General features: G+C 36.9%; 2 protein-coding genes across 3 annotated transcripts in view; one reads left to right on the forward strand and one right to left on the reverse strand.

Annotated features, from left to right (window-relative positions):
* Positions 1–20,538, forward strand: part of SACM1L (SAC1 like phosphatidylinositide phosphatase) — a 68,654-nt gene that overhangs the window by 9,417 nt on the left and 38,699 nt on the right. The window contains exon 2 of one of the 2 annotated variants that reach the window (XM_037849051.1): positions 19,984–20,081. In XM_037849051.1, coding sequence (XP_037704979.1) covers positions 19,984–20,081 — 98 coding nt within the window. Of the gene's footprint in view, positions 1–19,983; positions 20,082–20,538 lie in introns of those variants that run through there. The other variant, XM_037849062.1, reaches the window with a different exon arrangement.
* Positions 2,812–3,302, reverse strand: LOC119544043 (mitochondrial import receptor subunit TOM22 homolog). Its single transcript, XM_037849074.1, has one exon. It carries the CDS (start codon positions 3,300–3,302, stop codon positions 2,874–2,876), a length of 429 nt encoding a protein of 142 aa, XP_037705002.1. The 3' UTR covers positions 2,812–2,873.

The raw sequence follows: 20,538 nt of genomic DNA on the forward strand, positions 1-20,538 counted from the left end.
TTGAATCCCCTGGTCTTTAAAGAAACTTGGTAGTTTCTTGTTCAGTTAGTTAATAGTTGATACCTTTTGTATTCTGATCACCTCAGAAAATATTTATATAGGACCAGAAGCCCTTTTTAGTATATAGTACAGTATTACATTGAACCTTAGAGTTCTGTTATCAAAAGCATAGTTCATGACCAAATAATCTTCTTGGATGGAATCTCCTTGTCTTAACTTCTAAAACTTATTTTATAAAATAATTAATGTGGTAGGGTTTTATGGAAATGAGGGACATCACAGGAATTGAGGGCCATTCTTTTTATAATGAAGAGAGAACTTTTTTCCTAGATAAAAAGTTGTTCATGTTAAACAACTCTTTGATTATCGAGTCTTCTATCTTGGTTTCCATGAAGTTCATCAGTTTCCACGTATTTATTACATTGCGAACTCAGGATAGCCATGCAGTCTGGTTAATTTTCAAATTCTCCAGGCAGTACATGACTGCAGTTACACTTTGTAGACATTCTAATCAGAGAACACACTGCTCTCTTTTAACTCTTACATTAGTTATGGCATAACCTCAAATCCAGATTAAAACTCTTGATCTGTCAAGATCTTTCTTTAGCTAGGAGAAAGGAAAACAATTTTTAAAATTTGTTTACTGTTTCAGTGAGCCAAAGGAAACATTAATTAAATACCATACACAAAAAAACAAGTTATTGTAGCTGTTTGTCCATTAAAAATATTATATTCTCTAACAAAATTGATTGTGCATTTGCTGTCTTCTGGAGTGGGAAATGCCAAGAACATTGGAATAAGTGCAGAGTCCTTATTTGCAAAAACTTTGTAGTCTGTTTGATGGTGATTTAAAAACAAAAACAACAAAACTACACACACTAGCTAAAATTATACCACTGGGTGTTTACTCAAGTGTCCCCTTGGAGTGTTTCTGACTAAATGTTAGAGAGTTGAAGTTAATTATCCCAGCTTTTGAAGTGAAACCTGGTGAACATAAAACTTACAGAATAAAATTTAATAGAAACCAGATAACTTTGGGTCAATATTAAGGCCAGTTAAAAAATGGTTGTACATGGAGAGAGGGAAAGGAGAAGAGGACACGAAAGGGATAGCTAGGTACCTGTGAGTTTTTGTTGTGATTAGTAGAATTCTAAGTGCATTACTTGTCATTACCTCCCTTAGAAATGTTGATTAGTTGGCAGTCACTGTTCAGACCTTCATCTCTCCAGTTCTTAAGCCTAGAGATAATCACTTTCAGAGATATTATATGAATCACTTGGTGGCAGTACCAGCAACTTAGATTCCAGCAGGATCTCTCCAAGGAATAAGATCAGGCAAAGGCCCCAGGGCCCTTGGGTTAGAATGCTCCAACTTGATCCATAATCTTACTCATATTTTTTGTAATTTATTTTAATACATTTTTTTTTGAGTTGGAATCTTTTTTTTTTATTTTTTATTAAATTCAGTTTTATTGAAATACATTCACACACCATACAATCATCCATGGTATACAATCCACTGTCCACAGTATGATAACATATTTATGCGTTCATCACCACAATCTATCTCTGAACATTTTCCTTACATCAGAAAGAATCAGAACAAGAATAAAAAATAAAAGTGAAAAAAGAACACCCAAATCATCCCCCCATCCCATCCCATTTGTCCTTTAGTTTTTATCCCCATTTTTCTACTCATCCATACCCTAGATAAAGGGGATGTGATCCACAAGGTCTTCACAATCACACTGTCACCCCTTGTAATCTACATTATTATATAATTGTCTTCAGGAGTCCAGACTGCTGGATTGGAGTTTGGTAGTTTCAGGTATTTACTTCTAGCTATTCCAATACATTAAAACCTAAGAGGTGTTATCTATATAGTGCATAAGAATGTCCACCGGAGTGACCTCTCGACTCCATTTGAAATCTCTCAGCCACTGAAACTATTTCGTCTCATTTTGCATCCCCCTTTTGGTCAAGAAGATACTCTCAGTCCCACGATGCCGGGTCCACATTCATCCCCGGGAGTCATACTCTGCGTTGCCAGGGAGATTTACACCCCTGGGAGTCGGGTCCCACGTAGCGGGGAGGGCAGCGAGTTCACCTGTCGAGATGGCTCAGTTAGAGAGAGAGAGGGCCACATCTGAGCAACAAAGAGGTACTCAGGGGGAGGCTCTTAGGCACCATTACATGCAAGTTTAGACTCTGAGTTGGAATCATTTTAATATTTAAATACAAAAAGTGAGCACTGACTTTTTTTAAACACACAAAGGTCTAACAGCTAAAATGCACAGAGGAAATGAGCTTCCGCTCTGTCCTCCAGTCTCCATCTTGTGGTCAAGGCTGCTGCCAGCCCCCCCTCCTCCTCCCCATCACACCTAGGGATTCACAGTAGCTGCCTCACACTACAGCTCTAATGCATTTTGTCTGTTTCATTAACTATATGCATGTCCCTCCCCACCATCTCTAGTGAAAAAACAAAACAAAACAAAACAAAAACCTAAAAACAGTTGTTAATGGTCAGGGGTTCCTCCCTCCCCTGGCTTTAGTTCCTCCCTCACAATGGGATAGCCAGGGGTCTTCTGCTTAGGAGCAATTTAGTGAAAGGGGTGGAGTAGCCAGTGTTGGAGTAACTGTCTGCATAGCTGCACTCTGGGGTCAGAGTGAGGACAGAAATAAGTCAGGACAGAGTGGAGGGCACCGTTACAAGTTGGGAGTCTCTGTGAGAAAGTAGGAACTTCTTCCTACTAGGTTTAGATAAGATCAGTATGTGGCAAGGTTTAAAAAAAAAGACAAAGGCAATCAGCAGTTCAAACACTATTGAGTTTCAAATTTCTCCCACCAAGGCAGCTCAGACATAGCAGTAACAATCTAGATCTTTCCAGGGAGTGAAGGTAGACCGCCTGGCATTCCTCCTGAAAGCCCTGTGTTGGGCCCTAGAGGTATCTGCTGCTGCTGCAGTTGCTGCTGTTGCTCCATTTGCAACTTCTCAGTCTCAAAAACTACAGGAAGAACCAGGATCATAAAGGAAGTGGTCCCAATCCACAAGGCTGCCCTGGAAAACCTGTACATTTTTTGAGCCACAAAGAAAGAGAGATCAAAAGTGGCTCCAGCCACAGACTGGACCTTCTCGGGGAACATCTCTGTCAGACCCCACAGTCTCTCCGCCAGGGTCTCATCTAGCTCCTCGTCGTCGTCCTCTTCCAGCTCCTCTTCAGTCTTCTTGGCGTCGCCCTTCGGGAGAAATCCGTCCGAGGACAGCGGCGCCCCAGGGCTGACAGCAGGGGTGGCGGCAGCCATGACTGTAGGGGACACCCTTAATACATTTTTAAAACTTAATTTTTATTTTAAACTAATGCATCTATATGGTTTAAAAGTAAATAGAATACAAAATTTATAATAAAAGAGCACCCTTCTGCATTCCCAGTTCCCACTGCCTAGAAGCATCTATTTTGAAATTTTTAAGCAATTTCTTAGGGTATTTACTCCATATTACTGAACAACATTTATACTACTATTTCTTGATTTTTTAAAGTTTAAGTTGTCTGATGAGTTACTACTTTTAGAAGATGAGGATTTAGTTTTTCTCAGTTTCCCCTCTTCTCTCAATATATAGTGAAATATTCAGTATTCACATTGTTATAGTTCTGTGGATATGGTTCAAGTGAAGCTACATAGTATAATTATTTTTCCTTACAAAAACTGTTTCCTGGAGTTAACAAGTGTCTTGGTTCCTTTTATTTGCTTGATTATTTTTTTGTAAGGTACCTATCATTAATTAATCTTAAGTCTCTGTGACAGAGCAATAAAATACCTCTGAGACTTATCAGGTAACTATTAATTCATTTTCTTTTTGACACCTCTGGGAGCCCTCCATCTCCCTGCTTTTAATCTGAACTGGTTATTCTTTAGGTCTGTTGCACAGCTATTGTCCTGGGACCTCCTTTACCATCATCATGAGAATGCCTTTCACCTCTCTCCTGTTTTGGAGTTCAAATCTAATTCTTTGCTGGTTACCCTTCATCTTAGTGGAATGCACCTTTCATTCTTTATAAGATAGAGTGCAAGAGGTATCTTTTTGAGACATTGCATATTTGAAAATGTTTTCATTCTGCCCTCAACTTATTTGATAGTGTAGCTAGCTCTAGAATTCTCAAATTGTAAATTATTATCGTTCAAAAATTTAAAGACCATGCTGTTGAGTAGTATAATGTGTTGCTGTTGAATAATCCAGTAGTGTGGCCTTTGATTACTTCAGTGCTTTTTTTCCTTGATTTTTTTTTTTTTTTTTTTTTGAGGAACCTTTAGGATTGTTTCTATCTGGTGTTCTGAAGTTTTGTGCCTTATATGCTTGTTTGTGTGTTTCCCGTTTGTTTATGTCGTGGACCTTTTCAGTCTGGAAACTCATCCTTCAGGCTGAGGATTTTTCCCCCATTATTTCTTTGGTAATTTCTTTCCTTTTTTCTTGTGTATTCTTCTGGAATTCCAGTTAAATGAATGTTGAACATCTTGGGTTGAGCCTCTCATTCCCTCCCTCCCTCCTTTCCTTCTCCTTTCACAGCTCTTATCTTTTTACCCTATTCTCAGGGAGAATTCCTCAGTTTTTTTCTTCTAAATCTTCTTTCGAATTTAAAAATTATTATTTCTACTGTAACATTTTCTTGCTTTCTGAGTGTTTCTCTTTTGTAGCTATAAATTTTAAACATGTTTTGAAGTTTTATTCTGCTGTCAGCATAGCCTTTTTTTTTTTTTTTGAAATAAATTCAAAGTTATAGGAACAGTTGCAAAAACAATACAAACCCCTTACACAGAACTCCAGCATACCCTGACCCCCTCCCCCGATACCCCAATCCACCAACTTTAACATGCTGTCACATCACTATTTCTTTCCCTACCTATCATCCATCATCTATTGCTCTGTCTTCTGAACATATGAGAGCTAGCTGCACACATCCTTGAACAAACACTATAATTCACATATACACTTCCCATGAACAAGAACATTCTTTAAGTCAGCATAGTCGTTTTACCCAAAGTTATTTTCCTGTTTGTTTTGGTCTTTGTCTTCTATGATGATCCTTTGATCTCAAATATCTGGTGATCCTTTGTTGTCATTTCATGTGTTTCAGAGTGAGGCACTCAAAAGCTGATTGGAAGCTCTATGTAGAGTGATAATGGAGGGACATAACTCTTTCATTGAGGACTCCTAAATGTCAGCATTTGAAATTTTTTCTCTTGGGCCAGTTTTTTTAGAGACTGTTTTCAAAGCTCCTATGGGGGTTGAGGGAGCCAGCAGTCTGGGAGCCCAGGAGAGGGAGAGGGGATTTTAGTAGTTGGTAAGCACAACTTCAGGCCTCCTGACTTGAATTGGCGCTCTTAGCCTGGCCCTCAGCTCTGCCTGGTGTCTGGGGTCCAGTTCCTCTCTTGTTGAAACTCTCTAAACATTAAGTCTCCTGGGCCATGGAGGGCAGGTGTCTGGACACTATAGGTTTGGGGTGGGGATCCAATTGCTCCTTATACAGTCTTTTCACCACCTCACAGACACATCCCCAAATCAGTATGCCCCTCCTTCCTCCCCCCACAAGTTCTTCAGAATTATTACCTTCTTCCTCTAGTTCTTGAGGCCTTTTTTCAGTGTTCTGATGCTGGAATTTGCTTACTTTCTTGGTTCTCAATCCTTAGGCAATTAATTAGATTCTGTGGTGACTGAGTTAATTAGTCCATTTGCAAACCTGCATTTGAATGGCTGGTATTGCCTGAGCCCACCTTTTGGTGCTCCCATCTGAAAGATCAAGGCTTTTTCTGTAGAGGGCTTTCAGTCTTAAAAATTCATTTCATTCAACTTATTGAAATTTTGATTTGTTGATCTTTTCATTTCAGATGTGTCTATCCAGACTGGAGATGTCTTTTTTAATTGTGTGTTTTATCTTCTTTTAAAAAGAAGTTCAGTTTCTAACTTGGTAATTTTAAAGCCTCTGAGCACATAGTGAAGTTATTAGCTTTGGCTATGACTGTTCAGAATTTAACAATTATTAAAGGCTTACTTCAGTAGCTGTGTATTTTTTGTACATGATTTAAAGACATAATACAAGATGTATATATTTTATCAGTGTTCCTCCCAGATCAATTTTAAATTGATATGCCAAGTTGGGAGAAATTGTTTAATTGCTTATAATGGGGATAGTTTGGCGGCTCTGTAAAAAAAGAAAGAAAGAAAAAAAAAAGTATCTGTATATATAAAATTGGGAGACTTTCCTGCTCATATAATGTCCTAGTTTGCTAATGCTGCAGAATGCAAAACACCAGAGATGGATAGGCTTTTATAAAACGGGTGTTTATTTCACTACACAGTTACAGTCTTAAGGCCACAAAGCGTCCAAGGTAACACATCAGCAATCGGGTACCCTCACCGGAGGATGGCCAATGGTCTCCGGAAAACCTCTGTTAGCTAGGAAGGCAGCTGGCATCTGCTCCAAAGCTCTGGCCTCAAAACGGCTTTCTCCCAGGACGTGCCTTTCTAGCCAGCTTGCTTCTCTTCAAAACATCACTCCCAGCTGCACTCTCTTTCTTCCCCCCGGAGTCAGCTCATTTATATAGCTCCACCGATCAAGGCCCACCCCGAATGGGTGGGGCCACACCTCCATGGGAACATCTCATCAAAATTATCACCGACAGCTGGGTGGGGCACACTCCAAGCAAATCCAACCAGTACCCAAGGGTCTGCCCCACATAAGACCACAAAGATAATGGCATTTGGGGGACACAATACATTCAAACTGGCACATATAAACATGCTACTGATTTTACAATAAATTCATTTCTGACTGAAAGGTATCTATTAGGTTACACTCCAAAACTTGCATATGGAAACAAGTGTGACTTTCAACTCATTGATTTCATTCATATAATTTACTTTCATTGTAGAAGTTTTGCAGAGAGAAGCATTTAAATGCATTTAATAGATAATGGGTTGCCACGATGTAAGCAGGGTGAGCTATTGTGGGGAAGCAATATGTATTTCTTTACTGGGTGTTTATTTAGATACAAGCTTTGTGTTTTGTGCTTGGTATAAAAAAGTAGAGGAATTTGATTTCTGAAACTGGGTGTTGAATAATCATTTTTGTATATGAAGAATAATATTGGTTTTTAGTAATACACTGTTTTTCTGGAGAAAAAAAAATTATGGTAACTCTGTACTCCAGAATATAGCGGTCAGCTTAAAAGAACATAGGTCTCTGAGCAGCATGAGGAAAATGATGTAAAAAAATCCATGGACTTTATTCTGTAGTCAAAACTGTGTAGCTCTCCTCAGACCTTATTTGAAGCCTGTTAACTTTGTATTACATGTAAAACTAAAGCAGTGGTGATGGCTTGGTCAAGAGATGAAAGACAGTGGATGAGTAAAGAAAAAACAAAACAGTAAAACTCAGTGGTCAGAGGTCATTTAGTAAAATAATAATGCCACCATTTCATGGAGTCTCTTCTTTTTTCTGGACATGTCATGTGTATTGTCTTATTTACCCTCACCTATCAGTTATCTCTTTTTTAATGGAGAGAAAGCTAAGAGAATAGGGAGTTAAGGCTTAAAATGCAGTGTTTCTTTTAGGGACAACTGAAGAGTTTTAGTGATGGTAACGAAATACTGTGAATGTAATTAGCACTGAATTATATATTTTAATGTGGTCAAAAGGGGAAATTCTAGGTTGTGTATATGTTACTAGAATAAAAAATTTTTAAAAATCCGTGGAAATGTACAACACAGTGAACCCTAAGTTAAACCATGGACTATAGTTAATAGTAAAATTATAAAAATGTGCTTTTGTAAGTTGTAACAAATGTACCACACCAATACAAGGTGTTAATAATAGAGTGGTATATGTTAATCATCTAATTATACATGATAGTTCTGCAAACCCACAACTTCTCTAAAGAAAATTTTTTTAGATATAATGTATCCAGATATTAAAACAAAAAAACTCAGCTCAGAAATTCAGTGATTTGTTCAGTGACTCTATGATAAGCAGTGGAGTTGAGAGTCAAACAAGGTTTTAAGAATCTAAAATCAATAATTTTTATTATACCTTATTTTATTACTAGATTTTGAAGGCATCTTCTTTTGATAGATGATATAGAAATTGATGCTCAAAATAAACCCTGCTTCATTAAAGCAATGTTTTTTCTTATACTTAAAGAAATAAGAAAAACCTTGACTTAATAAAATGTAAAGCGAAGGCTTTCCATTAAAAATGGTTTTTAAGAAGTTTTATCGCTTAGAAAGCCAAACACCAGGTATCTAAAAATTCAGTTGTGGAAAGAATCTCATTCTTTGCTGCTGGGAAGAGGAAGTGCTCATATTTGTAGGTGTATTCTGGCCAGGGATTAATACAAATGTTATTTCATTGTGCGGGGGACAGAGGTTCTGTAAATTTGACCACTATATTAGTTTCTATTGCTGCTGTAATGAATTGTCATAAATTTATAGGCTTAAAACAATACAAGTTTATTACCTTATAGCTTCTGTGGGTCATAAGGCCAATATGAGTCTCACTGGGCGCAAGTCAGGGTGTCAGCAGGGCTGTGTTCCTTACTGGAGGCTCTGGGGAAGAATCTGCTTACAAGCTCATTCAGGTTGAATCCATTTACTTCTGATTTACCTTCATTGTGTATAGCCTCTACATTTTAGGAATCACCAACAGCTTGTCAGATCTTTCTCATGCTTGGAATCTGTCTGCCTCTTTGCCCCATCTCTCTGATTCTTTTTTGTCATCTTCTGCTCTTAAGGGTCGTGTGATTAACATTGGGCTCACTCTCCAGTAAACCAGGATAATTTCACTATTTTATGCCAGCTGATTAAGAACCTTAATTTCACCTGCAGGGCAGTACCTAGATTAAATACTTAAGGTGAGAATCGATAGGACATCTATAATTCTGCATACTGAAATCATTTCCACAATAAACTCTTAATTTTTGAGCATATTGTATCTGCAGTTTATTTGTTCAAACTTTTAACTGAGTAAAAGTGATTGCCAGAAGAAGTATCAGGGTATAGCCCACATCGCATGCTGTCTTTTCTGAGCTAAATTATCCTTTATACTGAATATTTTTTTCTTTTTATAGATTCATATCTTTACTAATAAATGGAGAAAGGTATTCATAATTTCTAATCAAATTTTTGTTATTCTGGGACATTTGTCTTTGATAAATGAGCTCTATTTTGTAGCCTTTATGTTTGGGGTGGGAGATGACATGATATTTTAGTTGGGAGCAACTTCTGGTTTCTTGTTTTGGAAGTAACTTTTTCCTACATTTGTTTTTGTCATGTTCTGATTTGAAGAATGTATTTATTTTAAACATGTAGGTTCACATTCTTGTGAATTTTATCTAGATATATTGGAAACTAATTATTTTGGGTCTTTAAGTATTAAGAAAACTTGTAGTAAAACCCATGGGATTATGTTGTGATCAAGGGAGATTTTTCACTGTAATTCTGGGGCCAAAATGTGACATCTAGGTATTTTTAATTTTTAGACTATCATTATTGGAATAATTATAGCTAATTATACATATTTAATAAAATTATCAGCTTAATACAGTTGAGGATAGATATGAAGGGACACATAGCTATATAGCTAATATTTTGGTATTCATATATCCCAATTATATGCTCAAACAGTATATTTGAATTGAGAAATGTTTTGATTCTAGTAGTTCTGAATTTCTCAGATATTGCCCATATGGCAAAGGAATCAATACCTTCCATTGGATTATTTATTTGGAATGTAAATTGAATAATCTTTCTGGCCCTGTCTTTACTGCCATGAAAAGATGTTAAAGGATGTTATTTTTGTTAATGATAGAAAGTTACTGTTCTAGTTTGCTAATGCTGCGGGAATGCAAAACACTAGAAATGGATTGGCTTTTATAAAGGCGGTTTATTTGGTTACACAGTTACAGTCTTAAGGCCATAAAGTGTCCAAGGTAATGCATCAACAATCAGGTACCTTCACTGGAGGATAGCCAGTGGTGTCTGGAAAACCTGTTAGCTGGGAAGGCATGTGGCTGGCATCTGCTCCAAGTTATGGTTTCAAAATGGCTTTCTCCCAGGACATTCCTCTCTAGGCTACAGCTCCTCTTCAAAATGTCACTCTCATTTGCTCTTGGGGCATCCTCTCTTAGCTTCTCTGGAGCAAGAGTCTGCTTTCAATGGCCGTCTTCAAACTGTCTCTCATCTGCAGCTCCTCTCTCAGCTTCTGTGCATTTTCAAAGTGTCCCTCTTGGCTGTGGCTCCTCTTCAGAATGTCACTCACAGCTGCACTGAGTTCCTTCTGTTTGTCAGCTCATTTGTATGGCTCCAGTAATTTAATTCAGACCCACACTGAATGGGCAGGCCAGCACCTCCACTGAAATTATCCAATCAGGATCATCACCCACAATTGGGTGGGGCACATCTCCATGGAAACACTCAAAGAATTACGATCTAATCAACACTGATAGGTCTGCCCACACAAGATTATATCAAAGATAATGGCATTTGGGGAGACATAATACATTCAAACTGGCACAGTTTTCATACTTGTGAGCTAGTCCTTTTAGCTTTGCAAAGCACTTCATAAATGCTCATTTAATTTTCACTGTTTTGTGAGATGGGTAGGATAAGCATTCTCATCCCCAGGCTTAATTAAGGACAAAGATCTCTTTGTTTAGAATTGTGCTAGGAACTTTTCTTGTCTTTTTTTTTTTTTTTTTTTTTGAGATTGTGTTGACATTATTTTTAATTAAATTCAGTTTTATTGAAATATATTCACATACCATACAGTCATCCATGATGTACAATCAGCTGTTCACAGTACCATCATATAGTCATGCATTCATCACCCCAGTCTATTTTTGAACATTTTCCTTACATCAGAAAGAATCAGAATCAGAATAAAAAATAACAGTAAAAAAGAACACCCAAATCATCCCCCCCATCCTACCCTTTTTTTCATTCAGTTTTTGTCCCCGTTTTTCTATTCATCCATCCATACACTAGATGAAGGGAGTGTGATCCACAAGGTTTTCACAATCACACTGTCACCCTGGTAAGCTACATTGTTACACAGTTGTCTTCAAGAGGCCAGACTACTGGGTTGGAGTTTGATAGTTTCAGGTATTTACTTCTAGCTATTCCAATACATTAAAACCTAAGAGGTGTTATCTATATAGTGCATAAGAAGGTCCACCGGAGTGACCTCTCGACTCCAGTTGAAATCTCTCAGCCACTGAAACTTCATCTCATTTTGCATCCCCCTTTTGGTCAAGAAGATGTTCTCAGTCCCATGATGCTAAGTCCAAATTCATCCCTGGGAGTCATATCCTGCGTTGCCAGGGAGATTTACACCGCTGGGAGTCAGGTCCCACGTATGGGGGAGGGCACAGTGAGATCACCTGCCAAGGTGGCTTAGTTAAAGAGAGAGAGGGCCACATCTGAGCAACAAAGAGGTACTCAGGGAAACTTAGGCACAGTTATATGCAAGTCTAGCCTCTCCCTTGCAGTAACAAACTTCATAAGGGCAAGTCCCATGATGAAGGGCTCATGTGCTAGGAACTTTTACATGTTGTTTCATTTAATCCTCAATAACAAAAGGATTGGTCACCACCACCCCCAATCCCCTATCTTACCTTTATTTTCTTCATGGTATTTATCTCTGTCTGAAATCACTGAGTTACTTCCTAGTGTACTGATTGTCTCTCCCATTGGAATGGAAGCTCTGTGATCCTGGGACTTTGACTTTGTACCCTTCTTGCCTAGAACAGGGTCTGGCATGGGGTAGACACACAGCTCGGCCAGCGTTACGAAGCTAGTAAATAGCTACCTCAGGATTCAAACCCCTATATATTTTTTCTTTTTTAATGCAATTTGATTGAGATATATTCACATACCATATAGGCCATCAAAAGAATACAATTAGTGGCTCACAGTATCATCACATAGTTGTGTGTTAATCACCACGGTCAATTTTAGAACATTTTCATTACTCCCCCCAAAATAATAAAAATAAAAACCCAAAACATCCTGTACCCCTTATTTCCCCCGTTATCCCTAGCATTGGTGTGGTTCATTTGTTACTGTTGATGAAAGAATATTTAAGTATTACTGTTAACTATAGTCCATAGCCTGCAATAGGTGCATTTTTTCCCCATATACCACTCTACTGTCAACCCCTTTTAATAGCGACACACATTTGTTTTAGTGCATGCAAGATTTTATGTTTGTACTGTCAGTCAGTTATCGTCCACCATAAGATTCACTGTGTTATGCAGTCCCATGTTTTAACCTCTAGCGTTCCTCCTAGTGACATGCATGACTCTAAACTTCTCCTTTGAACCACAATCTCACACATAATTTATTGCTGTTAATTATACTCACCATAATATGCTACCATCACCTCTATCCATTTCCAAACATTTAAATTCAACTAGTTAAAAATGCTGCATTTGTTAACCATCCACCACCTATTCTCTAGCCTCATTTTATCTCCTGGTAACCTATATTCAAGATTTTGTCTCTGTGAGTTTACATACTATAATTCATTCATATTAGTGAGATCGTGCCGTATTTGTCCTTTTGTGTCTGACTTATTTCACTCAACATAAAGTCCTCAAAATTCATTCATATAGTCGTATGCTTCAGGACTTCATTTCTTCTTACTGCTAAATAATATTCTGTCGTATGTATATACCACATTTTGTTTATCCATTTGTCATTTGATGGACACTTGGGTTGTTTCCATCTTTTAGCAATTATGAATAATGCTGCTATGAACATCAGTGTGCAAATGTTTGTTCGTGTCCCTGCTTTCACTTCTTCTGGTTATATACCAAGTAGTGGGATTGCCTGATCATTTGGCAGCTCTATACTTAGCTTTCTGAGGAACCACCAAACTGGCTTCAATTGAGGCTGTACCATTTTACATTCCCACCAGCAGTGAAAAAGTGTTCCTATTTCTCCACATCCTCTCCAACCCTTGTAGTTTCCTGTTTATTTAATAGTGGCCATTCTAGTAGGTATGTTGTGATATCTCATTGTGGTTTTGATTTACATTTCTCTAATAGCTATTGAAGATGAGTGTTTTTCATGTACCTTTTAGCCATTTGTATTTCTTCTTTGGAAAAATGTGTATTCACATCTTTTGCCCATTTTGTTATAGGATTGTTTGTCTTTTTATTGTTTAGTTGCAGGATTTCTTTGAATATTCTGGATATTAAACCCTTATCAGATATGTGGTTTCCAAATATTTTTTCCCATTGAGTTGGCTATCTGTTCACCCTTTTGACAAAGTCCTTTGAAATGCAGAAGTATTCAGTTTTGAGGAAGTCCCATTTATCAATTTTTTTATTTCATTGCTTATGCTTTGGGTACAAGGTCCAAAAAACTACCACCTAACTAGATCTTGAAGATGCTTTCCTACATTTTCTTCTAGGAGCTTTGTGGTACTGGTTCTTATATTTAGGTCTTTGTTCCATTTTGAGTTAATTTTTATATAGATTGTGAGATAGGGGACCCTTTTTCATTCTTCTGGATATGGACATCCAGTTCCACTGGCACCATTTATTTAAGAGAGTGTTCTGTTCCAGTTGAGTGGACTTGGGAACCTTGTCAAAAATCAGTTGACTTCCAGTGTATGGTCAGATGAGTAGAAAACTGGGGACAAAAAGTGAATGAATAATAGGAGGGGATGGGGGGTAGGGGATGTTTTGGGTGTTCTTTTTTACTTTTATTTTTATTCTTTTTTTTTTTTTTGGAATAATGAAAATGTTCAGAAATTGATTTTGGTGATGAATGCACAACTATATGATGATACTGTAGACAGTTGATTGTACACTTTGGATGATTGTATGGTATGTGAATATATCTCAATAAAATTACATTTAAAGAAATCAATTGACCATAGATCTGAGGGTTAATTAGATTTCATTGATCAGTATGTCTATCTTTATGCCAGTACTATGCTGTTTTGACGACTGTAGCTTTATAATATGCTTTAAAGTTGGGAAGCATGAGTCCTCTAACTTCATTTTTCTTTTTCCAGATGTTTTTGACTGTTCAAGACCCCTTACCGTTCCAAATAAATTTGATAATTAGTTTTTACATTTTGGCGAAGTAGGCTGTTGGAATTTTGATTGGTTTTGCATTGAATTTGTAGATCACTTTGGGTAGAATTGACATCTTAACAATATTTAGACTTCCAGTCCATGAACACGGAATGTCCTTCCATTTATTTAGGTCTTCTTTGATTTTTTTTTTGGCAATATTTTGTAGTTTTCTGAATACAGGTCTTTTAAAACCTTGATTAAGTTTATTTCTAGATGTTTGATTTTTTAGTTATTCTAAATGGAAATTATTTCTTGATTTTCTCTTTGGATAGCTCATTACTAATGTATAGAAACACTAATGATTTTTGTGTGTTGATTCTGTATACTGCCAATTTGCTGAACTTATTTATTAGCCCTAGTAGCTTTGTCATCGTTTTTTCAGAACTTTCTAAATATAGGATCATGTTTGCAAATAATGAAAGTTTTACTTCTAGCTAGAACTTCTAGCACAATGTTGAATAACAGTAGTGACAGTGGGGACCCTTGTCTTGTTCCCTAATTAGAGGGAAGGCTTTCTCTCTCACTGTTGAGTACAGTGTTAGCTGTTTTTCATATATGACCTTTATCATGTTGAGGAAGTTTCCTTCAGTTCCTACATTTTGAAGTGTTTTTATGAAGAAAGGGTGCTGAATTTTGTCAGGTGCCTTTTCTGTGTCAATTGATATGATCATGTGGTTTTTCCTTTTTGGTTTGTTACTGTGGTGTGTTACATTAATAGATTTTCTTGTAGTGTCTTTATGAGGCTTTGGTAACGTTGGCTTAATAGAATGACTTAGGTAGTGTTTCCTCCTCTTCAGTTTTTTTTTTAAAGTTTGAGCAGGATTGTTATTAATTCTTCTTGTAATGACTGGTAAAATTCACCTGTGAAGCCATCTGGTCCCAGGCTTTTCTTTGCTGGGAGGTTTTTGATAACTGATTCAATCTCTTTACTTGTGATTGGTTTTTTGAGATCTCTTTCTTCTTGAATCAGTGTAGGTTGTTCATTTGTTTCTAAAAAATTGTCCATTTCATCTGAGTTGTCTAGTTTGTTGGCATATAGTTGTTCATAGTATCTTCTTGTAATCTTTTTTTATTTTTATGGGGTCTGTGGTAATGACCCCCCTCTCCTTTCTGATTGTATTTATTTACATCTTTTCTCTTTTTGTCTTAGTCAGTCTAGCTAAGGGTTTGTCAGTTTTATTGATCTTCTCAAAGAACCAGTTTTTGGTTTTATTGGTTCTCTCTGTTGTTTTTGTTGTTGTTGTTTTTGTTCTCAATTTCATTTATTTGTGCTCCAATCTTTGCTATTTCTTTCCTTCTGCTTGCTTTGGGATTAATTTGCTGTTCTTTCTATATTTTCTCCAGGTGTGCACTTAGGTCTTTGATTTTAGCTCTTTCTTCCTTTTTTTTTTAAATGCAGTTTTATTGAGATATAGTCACATACCATAAAATCATCCAAAGCATACAATCAGTTCACAGTATCATCATATAGTTGATATAGTTGTGTATTCATCACAACAATTTTTGAACATCTTCATTACTCCAAAAAAAAATAAGAATAAGAATAAAAGTTAAAAAAGAACACCCCATCTCTCCTATCTCTCCCCCATATTCATTTAAATTTTGTCCCCATTTTTCTACTCATCAGTCCATACATTGGATAAAAGGCATATGAGCCACAAGGTTTTCACAATCACACAGTCAGATCGTGTAAACTATGTAGTTATACAATTTAGTTATACAGTCATCTTCAGGAATCAAGGATACTGGATTACAGTTCAACAGTTTCAGGTATTTCCTTCTAGCTATTTTAATACACTAAAAACAAAAAGAGATATTTATATAATGCATAAGAATAACCTCCAGAATGAACTCTTTACTCCATTTGAAATCTCTCAGCCATGAAATTTTATTTTGTTTCATTTCCCTTCCCCTTTTGGTCCAGAAGGCTTTCTCAATCCTATGATGCCGGGTCCAGGCTCATCCCCAGGAGTCATGTGCCACATTTCCAGGGAGATTTTCACCCCTGTAAGTCATGTCCCATGTAAGGGGAATTTCTTTCTTTTTAATGTAGGCATTTAGGGCTATAAATTTCCCTCTCAGCACTGCCTTCACTGTATCCCATGAGTCTTGATATGTTGTTTACTCATTTTCATTCATCTCGAGATATTTACTCATTTCTCTTTCAGCTTCTTCTTTTACTATGTGTTCCTTCAAATTCTTCTTTATGCTGTCCCAGTTTCTTCTTAATGTCCTTTATCTCTTTAGCCATCTCTTTGAATTTGTTTGAACATCTTTGATTAGTTCACATATCTTCCTGTGTTTTAGTATGCCTTGTCATTTTTTGCTGATATCTGGTCATCTGATTATCTTGATGATCTTATCCTGAAGGTTGGTTTCTCTTGTCTGGGATTTTGTTGTTGATTGGTTTGTATTAAAACACTTCTTTTACCATTGGATTGTCAGTATTTCCCAGCCAAAACAGTGCCGGGTACCTGTGCAGGCGGCGGAGACCAGATCCATTGGGCCCCTGGGAGAGGGTTTTGGAAGACTCCCCAAAAGCCCTTTTTACTTCCTGCACTTTCCTGCTTGCCAAGCAGATGGCTTTCTTCAGCTTATTTCTCTCAGCCCTACCAGGGCAGGCTGTTATGGTTTTTTGCCAGATCCTCCTTGAGGCAGTTGAAACAGTGGTACCTCATGCATCTGACTGAGAGGGGCTGAAACTACGGGATCCTGTGTTCCCTCTTCGCTGGCTGATATCTGGCTCAGTGTTGGGTTTTGACCCCCTCTGTACTTGGGGTGGAGGACTCCCATAGTTGTCCTATTCCGCAGCTGCCCCCCCCCCCCCCCGGCAAGGATTGGGCCGCCCGCTGCTGCTTCCTTCCAGGGTGGGGGATGGGCACCAGGCGCCTCAGATGGAATTACTCATATTCCCTGAGCACAGTTTCTCAGTCTCTTCGTTCTGCATTTCCCTGGGTCCCTGGATCCCCAAACAGTTGATTCAGATGGTTTCTGTCTGCCTGCTTTCTGCTTTTGAGTGAGAAGTAGGTTCTACCTTTCCCTCCCTAATTCTCCATTTTGGAACTTCCCACCCCTCTATTTTTTTATTGCCTTCTCCAGGCCTTTTCGGTGTAATGACTTCTAATGCAGTGCTCTTACAATTTGTTCAAGTAGTGTTTGGATTAGAGGCTTATGATCAGTTATGTGGGAGTTGGGTTTTGATTTCTTATATGGATATGGCTTACATGTATTTATTGACAGTGATTATCTACGTGGTGCTTTGGCACTACTCAAATATCAACAAATTTAACACTAAAGCAGCATCTGTAATGGCCTGTTTCCTATCAAGGCTATGATCATTCTTTTAAAAATCAGTTAATGAAGATGAGACTCTTTATTATTCATTTAAACATTATAAAAGAACTCATGGGGTTTCATAGGACACTGAGGTGGATCATGGTGTTGAGTGACAGCACCAGCCATAGTATGAAAGCATGTCACATGGCTCTTTCAGCTCCTGAGCCTGCTTAAGCCCAGGGAATGCAGTGGGACATCTCCTTCTGCACAGGTACTTATACTGCATTTAAAAGGTTGGAGGCAGGGGGTGGGGGTGACTCTTTAAAGAATGAAGCTTATCAAAACACCATCTAATTTGGGGACAGTACTTTTGTTGAACAGCTTTAGAGAGAAGTCTTGTTTTTTCAAGTCTGCTTTTTATTTTCAAAAATTTTTTTTTCAATTTGTTATTTGTGTTTTATTTACCACCTGCCTCCTAGTCCCTAAAGTTTATATGATACTTAGCACCTGGTAGCTTTTCAATAAATATTATTGACTTGCTCTTGTAGTGCAACTTAGGCTTGCACAAAACTTTTTATGCAGGTATGAACTGAAATGTTGGATTTTTTCTTTTTTCTTTTTTATGATTTCAGATGGGTGGTGACCACCCTGTAATGAATAAACTGTCTGGAAGTTCTTTATATTTGTTTTGTTTTGTTTTGTTTTAGTAACTCTCACTTTTTTTTTTTTTCACAACTTTATTGAAGTATAATTGACATGAAAAGAACTGCACATATTTAAGTGTACAATCTGACAAATTTTGACATATTTTTACACCCACAAAATCATAACCAGAATCAAGAGAGTAAACACATCCATTACCTCCAAAAGTTTCCTTGAGCCCATTTGTAATCCTTTCCTTTTGCTTCTCTCTGCACAGCTTAAACATACACCTGTTGTATGATCTAGTCATTCCATCCCTAGATCCTTACCCAAGAAAAATGGAGTGTATATGTCCATCTTAAGACTTGTATAAGGATATTATAGAACCTTTATTCATAATAGCCCCAAAGTGGAAATAAGTCAAATGTCTATCATCGAGAGAATGGATAAACAATTGTGATATATCCCTACAATGAAATACTACTCAACAATAAAAAGGAATGAACTATTGTATTCTATTTACTTTTGAACTGACGACTGCCATATTTGAAGCAGGATTGCCTTCTTTGTTGATTTCGCTTGATTTATATTAAAATTAATTTTCATTTTCTGAGTATATCTACCCGCATTCTCCATGGAGGAAAGTATCCTAATATTAAGAAGTTAGTCACAGATGAACCACAAAAGGATTTAAGTTATATTTGGGTAATTAAGAGATGATTATTCCTCAGAGGACTTGTAGTCAAAAACGGCAAATGCAATCTGTTCTGGGACATGTTTCTATAACATCAAATAGCTTATGCATTATTGGTAAATAGAAAATGTGTTAATGATCTTTGTGGGTTCATATAAGATTTTTCATTAACAAGGGGAACCGGAATAGTGGGACTAGAGTTAAAAAGGAAAGGAAAAAGTCCTCAGATTGACTGCTACACAGACAGAAATTCTTTCAAGTCTAGTTTAAGAATATAATTTAGTTATTGAAAAACAAATTCATTCCTGGACCCAGTGCTTCCTTCCTAGCCTTGCTCAGCTCCTGGAGGATTGTATTTCCTCCTGTGTCCACCTTGACAACAGCCTCAATCAATGGCTTAGATTTCTGCTTCAGTCTGCATTTTTTCTCTATTATTTTTGTTAATTTTTAACATTCCTTGAGGCAGTCTTTAATCACACTGAGCAGCTTTCTTGAGCTATCCAAGTTATCTCTTGAGAACCAACTGTTCTTTTTATTAGACTTTATTTACAAAGTTGATAAAATTTTAGTAGTCTGTTCCAACCTATTTTTACCCTCTTTATTTAATTTTGTATTTTGCAGAATGAAAAGTTTTCTTTCAAGGACACGTGTCATACTAACAAAAAACACCTGAATGTTAATATAATTTATTTTAAACAATTTTTGGAAATGTTTTATTAAAAGTATGTTTCTTAGTATTTTTAGCTATCTACGTCTTCCTTATTGTGTGTCAACGGTTGTTCTGAGTATTTATAAAAGATCAGGTCATTTAATCCTCATAACATTCCTATGTGGTGAGTCTGGCATTACCTTTATTTGACCAATAAAGGAAACTGAGGAACAGAGAGGATGAGTAAATTTCCAAGGTTGCACAGCACAGGAAGTCTGGTTCTACAGACTGCTCCTAACTATTGTGCTCCATTGCCTTCTGCCCCATGTTGAATGTATTAAATTAGAGTTGATTATTATTGTCTTGTTTAAGTTAAATTAATTAATTTCGGCAAATTAAAACCTTGTTAACATTAAATACACAAGTGAAAAGAGTTGCAGTGAACTCACAGGGACAGCAGATACTAGAAGCAGGGAAAATGATGTCAAACTTAAAAACACTGTTGTAATTATTATAATAAATAGTTTTTTGGAAGTCTTCATTTCATTTGGTTTAATTATTTATGGTTTTACATTTCTTCTTAGGCATATCACACCTGAAAAATTTTATGTGGAAGCTTGTGATGATGGAACAGATGATGTACTTACCATTGACCGTGTGTCCACAGAGGTTACCCTGTCAGGTATCTTTATAGTCAGAGTGTTTGAGAAAGATCTTAAACAATTTGCGATAATTAACATGAATAACTCAGAGGTATGTCAGTTTGTGGCTCTCTGGAGAGCCAACTTAAAAAAATTTAATTCTTGTTACCTCATTTAATTTTGGGGTATTAATTATTATGCTATGTCCTTTTTAGTTTAGTTTACATTTTGAAAAACTAGGTAGTATTTTGCTCTCTGGGCATTTATAAACATTATTTCTTTATTTGTGCCTTTATGTGTACTAAAACAGGATTGGTTTTGTTGGTATCTAAGCTCCTTTCCTTAAGCTTGTAGGTACTTGAGTGTGAGAAAGTTGTTTCAGCATTAAATTTGTCGAATTTTAACAGCTGTTTTTGTTTTGGAAACACTCATGACTGGGTGGATTATTTAATAAATGAAAAATAAAATATACTTTACTGACTAAAACTTGTAAGTGTT

This window comes from Choloepus didactylus, chromosome 1 (genome assembly GCF_015220235.1).
Source record: "Choloepus didactylus isolate mChoDid1 chromosome 1, mChoDid1.pri, whole genome shotgun sequence".
NCBI lineage: Eukaryota > Metazoa > Chordata > Mammalia > Pilosa > Megalonychidae > Choloepus > Choloepus didactylus.

Excerpts from the sequence above, each read along its gene's own strand:
- LOC119544043 (XM_037849074.1), bottom strand. The coding sequence starts at position 3,302 with ATGGCTGCCGCCACCCCTGCTGTCAGCCCTGGGGCGCCGCTGTCCTCG.